Source organism: Hyaena hyaena, unplaced genomic scaffold (assembly GCF_003009895.1).
Source record: "Hyaena hyaena isolate Hyena2069 unplaced genomic scaffold, ASM300989v1 scaffold_108, whole genome shotgun sequence".
Classification (NCBI taxonomy): Eukaryota; Metazoa; Chordata; class Mammalia; order Carnivora; family Hyaenidae; genus Hyaena; species Hyaena hyaena.
The window spans coordinates 2453413-2467018 of record NW_024080741.1 but is presented as its reverse complement, the minus strand read 5'-3'; the positions used below and the strand labels follow the sequence as shown (position 1 = coordinate 2467018).

The following is a 13606-nucleotide window of genomic DNA, read 5'->3' as shown; positions in this document are numbered from 1 at the left end:
AAAGAAGAACAGAAGAACAATGGTCGTAGTTCTAAAGCTTGAGATATATATGAGCGGGGGGAGCAGCTGGAGAGGTGGATTAAGTGGACAGTCATAGGAAACTGGAAAGGGCTGGAGCTCAAATGCCAGCTTGATGAAAATACTGTTTCAGGTCACTCTTCAGTCTGCTTTGAGGCAGAGGTATGGTGGAGATAACCTCTGGGGACTCTACCTGGCCTTTGAAGACCAGGACACTACCTAGAATACCTCCCACCTGTCTATCTTCTTGTGTCTCCCAAAACAACAGAGGAGAAGGGTGGTAACTGACCCCCAGTTGCATGTCTGTCTTTTCTCTAGTGCCCCAGACAGAGCAACTGAAGAATGAGGTGATGCATTCAGTCATAATCATGATTCAGGAAGATCTCAAACCAGTGAGCAAAAAGGCTGAATGTTTGGGGTGGGAGGCCCATTGCTTTCTTGAGACCTTGAAGTCATGTAAATGGAGAGGGGGAGGTTCATGGATGAGGGGAGAAGTAAGACACTCTTACCAAGCTCTTCATGGCCTCAGACATGGCCCATGGGTTACATTTGAGATCTTCAAAGCCTGAGAAGGATTTGAGAAGTGGACAGGTGTTTCCCACCTATTTTCTGAGCCTTGTCAGTGGGGACACAGAGCTCTAAAGGATACTAAAAGTTCAGTTTGTTTGGAGAGAGAAGACTCAAACATTATATCTAGCATGGGGTCTGAGAAGCCATACTTTAACAAGCTCTGCCACAGGAAATGTGGCCCATGAAATGGGCTATCTTGCCACATGGTGGTCTGTGACCTCCACAGGTGCGAAGGGCCCTCCTGAACTTCATCGAGATGCTGGGCCAACATGACTACTTGGCCCTGCCCCAGGGGAACATCATCATCAACTATATCATCAAGCTCAGCGAGTCTGACTGCTCAGTGAGCAGGGGCCAGGCAGGGAGGAGGCAGAGGGTGGGAACAAGAGAAGGGCAGGTTTGGGAGCCAAAGGGAAAGAAGGGGGGGTATAGTTGGCACAATGGGAAAGGGATTTGGCATCTTAAACTCTGAGAGGTGAGCCAGGGGAGATCTTGAGCCAAAAGACTCAGCTATCACCAGTTTCAGATTTAAATCTTTCCTTTTCTTATTCCAGAATGAAGAGGACATCCAACTAATGTGTTCCAAAATCCTACAGCTGGTACAAACAACTAGGGTCAAAGAGGCCTCTTCATCTTCTCCCCTGACTCTCCAGATCACTACTCTGACTTCCAGATTGCATTCTCTCTGCCTGCCTTCCACCCCCTCCCAACTCCATCTAACCCCTTGTACTGTCTCTTCCACCCTCCCTGCCTCCGTCTGACCCCACTCAAGTGCCTGGGGCTCCTCTAAGAAGTGGCTCAGTGGCACAGAAGAGGGTCACTGGATGGTAAACCTGGAGGCCTGAGCCTGGGTCCTGCTTGGCCAGTTTCTGGCTGTAAAATCTTGAGTAAATTGCTCTCCAGGTTGCAGTTTCTCTTTCCATGAAAAGGCGGGTGATTACCCACCCTAGCTCTTCTTAGCAACCTCTAAGGATTCTTGAAGACTCCTATGAGTTGATGTGTGGGTCAGAGTTGAATCAGGGGCCGTGGGAGGAAAAGCTGTGATTTACTCTCTCTCCCAGAGTCCCCCTCTCCCGCCCAGCAAAGCTGTCTCCTGACTGCCAGCATGTCTTCTACTCCTGGGATATTCCCCAGTGAAGGCGATTACAAGTCACGCAATTCCAAATTTCAAGAAGCCCCTTTATCTAATCAAGTCCTTCCTACTGTAATTTTAATCAGGACCTTAGTTATGTTTTACCAACATGGAGTGGAAAGGGAAAGAGGGTGGGAGGGAAGGGCAGGGAATGGGCAGGCTGTGTATTCAGGTCTCAAATGCCCCTCCAGGAAAGGAAGACAAAGCCATGGGGTTGGAGAACTTATGGTTCTTACAGCTAATTTGGGGCTTGACACTGAATCCTTTGCCACATCTTACTAGGTATCCTTGCCCAAACTGATCACCTTGGTGTGCCAGCCCAGCAATACCTTGGCCTTCGTGTCCTTGAGTAAGACGGCCACGAAAATGGCTCTGAGGGCCCGTTCCTTGGGCCAGGTCCCCTACCTCAGCAGCTTTCACCTCAAGCGTAAGTACATGAGTGGGGAAGACTGTGGAGAGGGGCCAGCTGTGAAAGCACAGGCTGCCACAGGCAGAGAGTGGCGTGGGAGTGAGATTCTGAAGAGGCTGTGGGTGTGGGGACAGGGTGCAGACCTGCCATGTAGGGGAGGTCTACTGCTGTGAGCCTGAGCCATGATGGAGAAGGAAGACAAAGGGTTAGGACAGCAGTTTGATGCCATTTGGCCCTTCACATGGATGAAAAGGGGATTCCTCTGGAAGAGAGGCAACCCCAGACACAAATCCTTGTTCCCTTTATTCCTCATCTTGAAACACTGGAGTAGAGATATAAGAATATTGTTAATTACGAAGTAATGTGTACACAGACATTTCTGGCCCTTACTTCTTCCTTTGCCCCAACTCTGAGCATCACACTTTCCTCACCCCTTCTTGACCTCGAATCCCAGTGGGGATCAGAGTTGGGGTGAGGATATCTGTTCAGCACATTACTTGGGGTATGTGTATTTGTTTATTTGTTTGTGTTTTTTTGGAGAATAAGCATTCTTTATTAGGGTTTAAAAAGTGGAAAGGTAACAAATTACTTTCCCTGTGTTGAGAGTTCTGATTATTATCCATATGAACAATAGATATTTAGAAAGATGGACCTACAATTTTCAAATATGAAGGCTACATTCAATAAAATGCATATCTGGATTACAACTTCTTAAAATAGTGGGAGATGCTTTCAAGGTGTACCCTAATAGAATACACTCACAGGTAATGACCATTTACCATGCTTTGGCTGGACAATGCCAGGTCGACATAATAGCCTTTCTTCCCTAGTCTCTATATATTAAAAAAAAAACTTTTTAAATTGTAGTATAGATGACGTACAGTGTTATATTAATTTCAGGTGTACCATGTAGTGATTTGACAATTCGATACATTCCTCTATGCTCACCATGAAAAGTGTAATTATCATCTGTCACAATAAGTATGATTACAGTATTTTTGACTATATTCCCTATTCTGTACTTTTCATCCCCATGACTTATTTCTTTTATAACTAGAAGTTTTTACCTCTTAATTCCCTTCACCTATCTTGCCCATCTCTCACCTCTGGCAACCATCTGTTTGTTTTCTGTATTTATGATTCTGTTTCTGTTTATATTTTTCTTTGTTCATTTGTTTTGTTTTGTAGATTCCACATGAAATCATATGATATTTGTCTTTCTCTGCTGTACTTATTTCACTTAGTATTATACCCTCTAGGTCCATCCATGTGGCCATAAATAGCAAGATATCATTCTTTTTTATAGCTGAATAATATTCCAGTGTTTGTGTGTGTGTGTGCACGCGCACGCGTGTGTACGTGTTTGTTTTATGCTGAAAATGGTTTGTTTTTAGGCTGAGTCAAAATTTACAATCCCCATGGCAAAGGCACCAATGCTCACTCTCCACTTTGCCTTTTCTCCTCCACTAAAGAATGGATGGTGGGTGCTGGGTATGGGAAGGGGCTGGAAGTTGGGCATCTTGGAGCTGGCACTGACTCTGTCCTCTTCTCTTATCCTCTCTAACTCAGCTACCCAGTTCATCTCTCCACAGAAACTCCTGACCCATCTTGTGGTAAGTGATGAATAAATGGGATGAATACTACCTTGCCATCCATTCTTCCACCCATCCATCCATCTATCCATCCATCTCCTCATTCCACAAATCATTGAGTACCACTCTATTCCAGGCATTGTGCTGGGCACCAAATAAGGGGTAGGGTCAAAGACCATAGGGACTTTGGGGAAAGGTGATCCAGGCCAAACAGCTTGGAGGAGGGAAGTAATGGGGGTTGGAGACTTGGCCTATATCCTATATGGCCTTATTGTGAGCTCTTCTCTGTTGATCTTGGACATGGCTTTTTGGATCTCATTTTCTCTGCAAGTATGTTTTGAGTTTCTCTATTTGCCCAGACATTATGTTCTAGACATTATATATACTTGGAAAGACAAGGTATAGAACTACTCTTGAAGTGTTCACAGTCTTAGTGGGAAAGACAAGCCTGGGAATAACTACCCATAATGCAGTGTGATAAATGTTAGTAGATGAATACATGGGGTGCATTGGGATCTTAGAAGAGCAATGAGCTAACTTGGTCTCCAGGAGTCAAAGAAGGAATTACAGAGGAGAGCATCCTGCAGAACATGTAGGAGTTCACAGGTGGAAAAGAATGGGAAGGGTCTAAGCTTCAGCTCTACCATTCTATGGATTTGTTCTGATTTTCTTCCTTCTTTTCCCTTAAATCCTTTCTCTGCCTCCTGCTCACTTCTTTTGTTTCTCAGATGTTTTCCCTGAAGCCCTATAGAGAAGGGGAGTTTGGTGTAAACTCTCTAAGGCTACTACATGCCCTGCATCCTATCACCTCCCTGCACCCCGTTATCAACTCGAATGTGGGCCAGCTGTGGATGAAGGAGATCCCTGAGATGTTGCAGATACTGGATGGTGAGGGGTTGGCTGCAAAGTGGGAGGAATGGAGCTGGGGCAGTGGGGCAGACTCCAGAAGAGATGCAGTCCTGAGGTACAGGATGGATCTTCCTTGGGGTAAGGAGAGTGAGGGCCAGTCTCTCTGTCTTTCTGAGATGCCATTTGGGTAGATCTGCTTACTTGGACCATGTTCTGCACTGAGCAGATACGCAGTCCAGAATTCTGTGGCTCCAGAGTTCCCAGAACGCCCCTTCTTGTGGGCAGAGGATCAGGGAAGAGTGTGGGCTTTGGAACCAGAGAGATCCAGGTTGGTATCCTTGTTCTAACACTTGCCAGCTGGGTATGTTTGACCTTTGAAAAGTCATACATTTCCTGGAGTCTCTGTAAAGTGGGAGAACAGTTATATTGTGGGATATGGGGAAAATTAAATGTGATGCTGGGCATAAGGCCCCTGGAATAGTGCTCAAATGTTGGTTCTTTTTCCCCAGCTGGGGTCTTCTGGTCAGGAAGATCCCCATGCTTTCTCCTTTCCTAGATCACACTGAGAAGAGCCTGAATCAGGAGGTGTGGGAAGACAGGTTGCTCCAGGTGAGCGCTCTATGAGGCATCCCTTCCTCCACACTTGCCTTCTTTCTTCTCTTTAAGATCCTGAAGAAGAGGCCCCAGACCCCCCAGAGACTGAGACATGATCAAGGGACCTCCCTACTCAAGAAACCCTCTTTTGGGGGCATCCTTGGCTCCTGGCCTCTGCATTAGAGTCTCTGACTATATCCTAAACCTTAATTTATCTTCCATGCCCTCAAAGTCCTACTGTCAAGAGAGAGTAAGGGAATGGGCCTCTAGCTTTGTGATCTTGGGCAAGTTATTTAGCCTTTGCAGGCCTCAGCTGCTTCATCTGTAAAATGGAAATAACTCCTATCTCTCAAAATTGAATAGGATAATAGAGGAGATGGAGAGCCTTGTAGACTGTAAAGAGTTTCACATGTGTAATTGGCATTACCATCATTGTCACTGTATTGTCATTCTCCAGTCCTGACTCACCCCCTATGTGTATTTCAGTTCTTTCCCATTTCTTGAGCTCTTTTTTCATATTTACAGACCATGTGCTCTTGTTTCTTGCTTCTTTCTGACCCACTTCCTTGAGGCAGAAAATCCCAGCCGCTGCTGTATGTAGTCCTTTTCTCTCTTCTTTTTACTCAGTTTTCAAGTCAGTCATTATTGGCTATTGATGATGACAGCTGGTTGGAGCAACTCATCAAGGTTGTCTTGGAGAGGATAAATTATTTCAGCGATGATGATGAGGAGAAGGTAGGTGTGTGTGTGGGTGTGGGTGTGGGTGTGGCACACCATGTAGCTGGGGGTGGTAGTTGCAAAGAGACAAATGGGGGTGGGGTAGTATAGAGGAACTTGGGGGAGGGGATAAAGAAATGTACATGAAGTACAGGACTTGGAGGAAAAGCAAACCCATGTTTCTTGGTCCTGGGGAAGGGAGGGATGAGGAGGACACGGAGCTGGTGGTCACACAGGAACACCAGAAATATCCATGTCTTACATTTGCTGAGTGTTTTAGGTTTTATTAAGAACTTTGCCATTTGTTGTCTTAATTGAACCTCCCAGTGATTCAGAAGTAACAGAATAGAGGGGCACCTGGGTGGCTTAGTTGGTTAAGCATCCGACTTTCGCTTAGGTCATGATCTCGCGGTTCGTGGGTTCGAGCCCCGCGTCGGGCTCTGTGCTGACTGCCAGCTCAGAGTCTGTGACTCCCTCTCTCTCTGACCCTCCCCTGCTCATGCTGTCTCTCTCTCTCTCTCCTAGAAATAAATAAAAAAAAAAAAAAAAAAAAAAAAAAAAAATAAAAAAAAAAAAAAAAGAAGTAACAGAATAGAGCTGGTATTTGCATGCAGTGGAAAGATTATTGAGCTAAGAATCACATTTAAGCAAGTTAATTCAAGTAATATTTGAGGGCCAACCATGGATCAGGCACTGTGTGTGCTGTTGGGGCTGCAGAGCTGAGTAGGGAGGAAGGGCTCCTTTGCTCACAGAGTTCAAGGTGTATGCTGGTGAAGGCCTTCTTCCTGTCCCAGCTTTTCCTGTGCCCCTGGTATAATCTGGGTCAAGTGTCTCAGCCTCTCTGAAATTTCAGTTGCCTCACTTGGGAAGTAGCAATAACTTCTACAGCACAGGAGAGTGGCTAAGGATAGACAACGACAGCTGTGCAGTTGCTCTGTAAAGTCAAAAAGACCTAATAACCAGACAGTTCAATCCAGAGGGAGTCAGAGTTTTACACAAATTATAAGTAAAATTTGGCACCTGAATCCAGGTTTCTTGATTTTTAATCTTATTTTCCTATCACTGAGCAACACTTTATTTGGGTTTTGGGGCGTCTTCAGGGAAGAGGCTCTATTTCCAAGAATGATTATTAGCTCTCTAATTATTAATAAATATTTATGAAGCAACTGCTATATACAAAGCTTTGTGGGTGGTAAAATGAAGCAAGCAAAAATTCTGATCTTATCAATAAAGTTATTAAAAATATGTACTAAATGCCCATGGCACAGTAGGTATGAGCCAGGCATAGAGTACTCACATAAATGACACGGACTCTGCCTTCAGGAAATCATTGTGTGCTTGAACAAACAAAGGACAGAGTAGGCAATTACAATAAGTGTGGTAAGCATCAGGATCAAAATGTGCACTGTTTGCTTGAGAGCACAGAGGAGAGCTGTTTACTTGGCCTGTGGGGGCTGGCCAGAGAAGCTTTCTCAAAGGTGGTCCATCATCTCAGTTCGCTCATGACTGTCCTGGTTTTCGCTCTGAAAGTCCAACATATTAGGAAACACCTGAGTCCTGGGAAAACTGGGAAGACAATCACTCCACAGAAGAATGAATAAGTCTGGAGAGATGAGTAATCATTTGCCAGCTGAGCAGAGAAGCAGATACCTTAGGTCAGGCTTCATAGAAGCAGAGCCTAAGGTGGCAAGTGAAGTGATTTAGCAAGAAAGTACTCTCAGGAGAAGCTGAGAAAGTAAAGGAAGAAGGATAGGAAGGGGAGACGCTAAGCAAGAGTGTGGGGAGCCCTAGGTGGAAACTACACTGCCATCTATTCTGTTAGAGGCAGGTGAAGAGGGGCTTTTGCACTTCCTCACCCTTCCACCTCTCTGTCGCTTCAGGCTTCCATAGTTGGTATGGGGAAGGGATAGAAGAGAGAAGAATGTAACTCTCAGGTATCTTCAGGCAAAGAGGCCCCAAAAGGCTGCAGGTGGGAACTGCTCATGATGGTGCTGGCAATCAGGGAAAGGAAGGAACCCTTGAGTCTGGACAAGGCACCAAGGGCATCTGCTGGGGGAAGAAAAGGTGCCCACAGAGAGGAGGCTTTAGGAGGAGAGTTGAAACATTCATTGAACACCTGGTATACCCTGTTTGTCTACTGTGTCAGACACTGTGTTAGCACTGCAGTTGAGCAATGAACCAGACATACACTGCTCCTGAGCTTTATTCTCATTGGAGATGAGAAGTTGGGGCAAGTTAAGAACTAACCTAACAAACACATAAACAAGATAACTAGGGGTTGTGATGAAGCTTTGAATGAAAGAAGCAGGATGGTGAGATGGAGAGGTATTTAGGAGGTCAGGGAAGGCTCACTGAGCCAGGATCAGAAAGATGAGAATAAGACAGCATTTTGAAGAGCCCCGGGAAGACTCTAGACAGAGAAATAGGAAATATAGAAACCCTGGGGCAGGAAAGTAGGTGAGTACATATATATGGGTATTACAAGGTAGACAGGGCAATGCATAGTAAGGAAGGATAAAGGCCACTGAAATTCAGAGGAGGGAGAAATAAAGATTACACAAAGATATTTTTTCAAATTAGGCTATGTTAATTTTAAAATTACACAAATTCAAGGAACTGTTTTTATTTTTAAATTTTTTCAAGTGAGGCTTTGTTATCAAAATGTATTTTATTTTTTGTTGTTTGTTAACTTATTTTTTCATTCAATATAATCAATGTACAGTATTGTATTGGTTTCAGATGTACAATATAGTGCTTCAACAATTCTGTACATTTCTCAGCGCTCATCACAATAAGTGTACTTTGTGCCCCCACCAATCCCCACTCTGGCAACCATCAGTTTGTTCTCTGTATTTAAGAGTCTGTTTTTCTGTTGGTCTCCTTTTTCTCTGTTCATTTGTTTCATTTCTGCAATTCCACATATGAGTGAAATCATATGGTATTTGTCTTTCTCTATTTCACTTAACAATATACCCTCTAGGTCCATCCATGTTGTTGCAAATGCCAAGATTTCATTCTTTTTATGGCTGAGTAATATTCTTTTCCACATCTTTATCCATTCATCTATCAATGGGTTGTTTCCATATCTTGGCTATTGTAAATGATTCCGCAATGAACATAGGGGTGCACATATCTTTTTGAATTAGTGTTTTAATTTTCTGGGTAAATACCCAGTAGTGGAATTGCTGGATCACATGGTTAGTCTATCTTTAATTTTTTGAGGAACTTCCATACCATTTTCCACAGTGGCTGCACCAGTTTGCATTCCTACCAACAGTGCACAAGTTTTCCTTTTTTTCCTCCATCCCCACAAACTCTTGTTATTGCCTGTGTTTTTTATTTTAGCCATTCTGGCGGGTGTAAAATGATATTTCATTGTGGTTTTGAATTTACATTTCCCTGATAATTAGTGATGTTGAACATCTTTTCATGTATCTACTTGCCATCTATATATCTTCTTAGGAAAGATGTCTATTCAGGTCGTCTGACCATTTTTTAATTGGATTATTTGCTTTTTTGATGTTAAGTTGTATAAGTTCTTTATATATTTTGGATATTAACCCTTTATCAAATATATCATTTGCAAATATCCTCTCCCATTCAATAGCTTGCATTTTTGTTTTGTTAATAGTTTCCTTCACTCTGCAGAAAAGTTCTATTTTGATGTAGTTCCAATAGATTAATTTTGCTTTTGTTTCCCTTGCCTAAGGAGACATATCTAGAAAAATGTTTCTATGGCTGATGTCAAAGAAATTACTACCTGTTATTTCTTTTAGGAATTTTATGTTTCCAAATATTACATTTATGTCTTTAATCCATTTTGTTTATTTTTGTGTATGGTGTGAGAAAGTGGTTCCGTTTCATTTTTTTACATGTAGCTATACAGTTTTCCCAACTTCATTTTTTGAAAAGACTGTCTTTTTCCCATTGTATATTCTGTCTTGTTTGTCATAGATTAATTGACCATAAAAGCATGGGTTCATTTCTGGACTTTGTATTCTGTTCCATTGATTTATGTGTCTCTTTTTGTGCCAGTACCATACTGTTTTGATTACTACAGATCTGTAGTAATTTTTGAAACCTGGGATTGTGATACTTCTAGTTTGTTCTTCTTCTTCAAGACTGCTTTGCCTATTCAGGGTTTTGTTTGTTTTGTTTTGTTTTGTTTTTGTAATTTCACACAAATTTTAGGATTGTTCTACTTCTATGAAAAATGCTGTTGGTATTTTGATGGGAGTTGCATTAAATTTGTAGATTGCTACAAATGATTGTAGACATTTTAACAGTATTGGTTCTTCCAATCTATGAACATGGAATGTTTCCATTTGTTTGTGTCATTACCCTGACACCAAAGTCAGATAAAGGCATTACAAAAAAAGAAAACTACAGGCTGATATCTCTGATGAACATAGAAGCAAAAATGCTCAACAAAATATTAGCAAACAGAATCCGACAATACTTTAAAAAATCATTTACCATGATCAAGTGGGATTTAGTTCAGGGATGCAAGAGTGGTTCAGTGTTCACAAACCAATCAACATGATGCATCACATTAACAAAAGAAAGGATAAAATCCATACGATCATCTCAATACATGCAGAAAAAGCATTTGACAAAGTACAATATCCATTCATGACAAAAGCTCCCAACAAAGTAAGTTTAGAGAGAATATACCTCAACATAATAAAAGCCATATATGAAAAACCCACAGCTAACATCACACTCAATAGTGAAAAACTGAGAACTTTTACCCTAAGATCAAGAACAAGACAAGGATGTCCACTCTCACCACTTTTATTCAACATAGAACTGGAAGTCCTAGCCACAGCAATCAGACAAGAAAAAGAAGTAAAAGCCATCTAAATTGGCAAGTAAGTAGTAAAACTTTCACTATTTGTAGATAACACAATACTATATACAGAAAATCCTAAAGACTCCACTAAAAAACTGCTAGAACTGATAAATGAAATCAGGAAAGATACAAAGTAACATACAGAAATCTGTTGCATTTTTACACATTTAATGAAGCATCAGAAAGAAATTAAGAAAGCAATCTCTTTTAGAATTGCACCAGAAATACTTAGGAATAAACTTAACCAAGAAGGTGAAAACTGTAAAACATTGAGGTAAGGAGCTTTTTATTTCCCAGCTGGAAATGGGAAGTATGTGGATCGGGGAAAGTCCCTAAAGGGATGATCCATACCCTAAGAGGCTGAGAAATTAGAAATACAGCAGAAATATAGCTTTCTCTTACCTCTAGCTTGAGCCCCTGCTCTGTAGGATTAGTACCTTATCCAGATGCCACCCACCACCCGCCCTGGGAACAAGAGAGCCAGTGTGGTGGATGGGGCAGTGGGGGGAGATGCTGGCTGACAGTTACAAAGCTAGTTTGGGAAATGTCTATTCCACAGGCTGCCCTAACCTTATTCCAAGCTATGCATACCCTATGCTTTCACCTCTCCTAGGCTTTTCTATATAAATTCTTTGGCTTCACCCTGCGGACCTCGAGGAATATAAAAATGGTGCAGATGATGCTCTCCTCCATTCTACAAACTTCCCACAAAGAGCTGCAGGACAGGAAGGTGAGGTGGAGGAACTGGCAAAGGGTGGGGGGAGCATTTTTCCCTTAAGAGGCAGGATGACCAAGTGGTTAAAAGCTGGCACCTGGCAAGCTAGACAACCTGGGTCAGAATCCTAGCTCTACCTCTTTATAGCTGTGTGCCCTTGGGCAAGTTACTTACTAGTATTATTTTATCTTCTCTAGTCACTTTAGGAAGTTGTAGTCATAATGCATGCACATTTACCCCTAAATACCTCAGGTGTACTACCTAAAAATAACAATAGTCCCTTATATAATCGAAGCACAGTGTCAAAATTAGAAAGTTAACATTGCCACAGTACTATTATCTAATTCATAGAGCTGATCTATGAAAACGGCCATTGTCCCACCAATACTTTTTTTAGAGCAGAAGAGAAACATTTTTTTCTGTGCTCTGGGATCTAATTTAGAATCAAATAGTTCATTTTGTTATCATTTATCTTTAATAATTTTAATCTGGAAAAGTTCCTCAGTCTTTACCTTTCATGATCTTGACATTTACAAATGTATAGACCATTTATTTTATAGAATGTACCATATTTTTGGTTTGTCTCATATTTCTTCATGATTAGGTTTAGATTATGTATTTTTGGTGAGAATACCACGGAATATGTGTGTCAAAGGATGGTTTTGAAGATTAAATATATAAAAGCTTCTAGAACAATGCCTGGCACACAAGCACTCTCTAGATGTTGCTTACTGGTAGAGTGGGTCCCCATGTTCTCAGGCCTCCCCTCTCCAATGTCCCTCCTCTGCCAGATTCTCAGAGCATCCACCACCAACATGACTGCATCGTCAGGTATTTACCAAACCCAAGATGCAAACAGTATCATTGAGGGGACAGACACGTATAGGGAGAAATCAGCTGATTACACAAAATAGCATTACTAAAGGCTACATGAGTGGTCACAGTGACATACAGTGGCTGTGTGGGGTGGTGGGGCCTTGGGCTAGTTGAGTCTAGATTCAGAGAAGGAGGAAAGTGAATATTATCACTTGACATAATATTCCAAGACAAGACTCAGGAGCAAGAACTTTTGGGGGCCTTTCTATAGAACTGTTAGTGGTGTGGTGGGACTGGAATGCAGAGTTCTTTGACAGGGAAGTAAAAGTGACCCCTCTGCTGCACGTGGGGACAGACTGGATACAGAGGATAAAGGTAAGAGGGAAGAGGATGTTCAGGATGTTTCTTGGGTTTCTGCATGGTCAGCTGGGAGGATAATGGTATCCTTCACTGAGACCAGGAATGCAAGGCAAAATGGGGAGGAAGATGATGCAGTTTTTGATCAGGAGAGGTTAGGGTGCCCCTGGTATAGCCAAATGGAGATGTTCAGTATTCCTGTAGATCTGAAATTCAGATCTGGGCCGGAGGCTACATTAGAGAACAATTATATTTTCTCTTTCTATAAAATGGAGTTGGTAATATTTACCTCAAAGCTTTAGTGTGAAGATCAGTGAGATAGCATGTGTAAGGTTGGTACAAACTAAGCAGTAAATATCCTGATAATGTCAGTGTTGAAGATGATGATGATGCATAATGATGATGATGATGACAATGAAGAATAACCAGGATAAGTGGAAGCCATGGCTAAGGGATGGCATAAGAAGAGGGACAATAAATTCCCTTTCTGATGTTTAACTAGTCCCTGCTTTACAACTAGGCAAAATTTTCCCTTTATCTACTTGGAGGTCAAAAGTCTAAAAGTCCCACTAATACTTCATCCTTTCTTGAAGATCTGTGTCCTGGAGCAACTATAACTGCCCCCAGGTCCCTGCCGCTCTGCCTCCTCTGCTGCAAAGTCTTAATGGTGGCCTGTCCTGCATAAACAAGCCAGTTGGCAAACAGCTGGCACCTGACTCTCTTGTGTTAGAAGTTCCTGTAGTTCTGTGCCCAGATATCCTTGTTGAGTAAGCTCTAGGAAGATGCTTGGCTGACATTTAAGTCAAAAGGGCCTGCTATGAGGCAGAGGGATTTAAATTAAATGGGGTTCCTGACAGGAACTGTAGAGTCCCCAAGCTTCCCTTGCTCTTGGCTTCCACTCAGTCATCTGTTCCTAGATCCACTAACCACTGATAGCATTTTCACTTAGTTTTCCTTTTAATATGTCCCACAAGACGTGTGCAGG

General features: G+C 42.3%; 1 protein-coding gene across 1 annotated transcript in view; it reads left to right on the top strand.

Moving 5' to 3' along the window:
• Positions 1-13606, top strand: part of LOC120234481 (maestro heat-like repeat-containing protein family member 1) — an 82684-nt gene that overhangs the window by 27375 nt on the left and 41703 nt on the right. The window contains exons 12-20 of the mRNA XM_039236353.1: positions 337-410; positions 815-931; positions 1143-1187; positions 2003-2147; positions 3699-3742; positions 4450-4609; positions 5127-5179; positions 5792-5899; positions 11347-11463. Coding sequence (XP_039092284.1) covers positions 337-410; positions 815-931; positions 1143-1187; positions 2003-2147; positions 3699-3742; positions 4450-4609; positions 5127-5179; positions 5792-5899; positions 11347-11463 — 863 coding nt within the window. The remainder of the gene's footprint in view (positions 1-336; positions 411-814; positions 932-1142; positions 1188-2002; positions 2148-3698; positions 3743-4449; positions 4610-5126; positions 5180-5791; positions 5900-11346; positions 11464-13606) is intronic.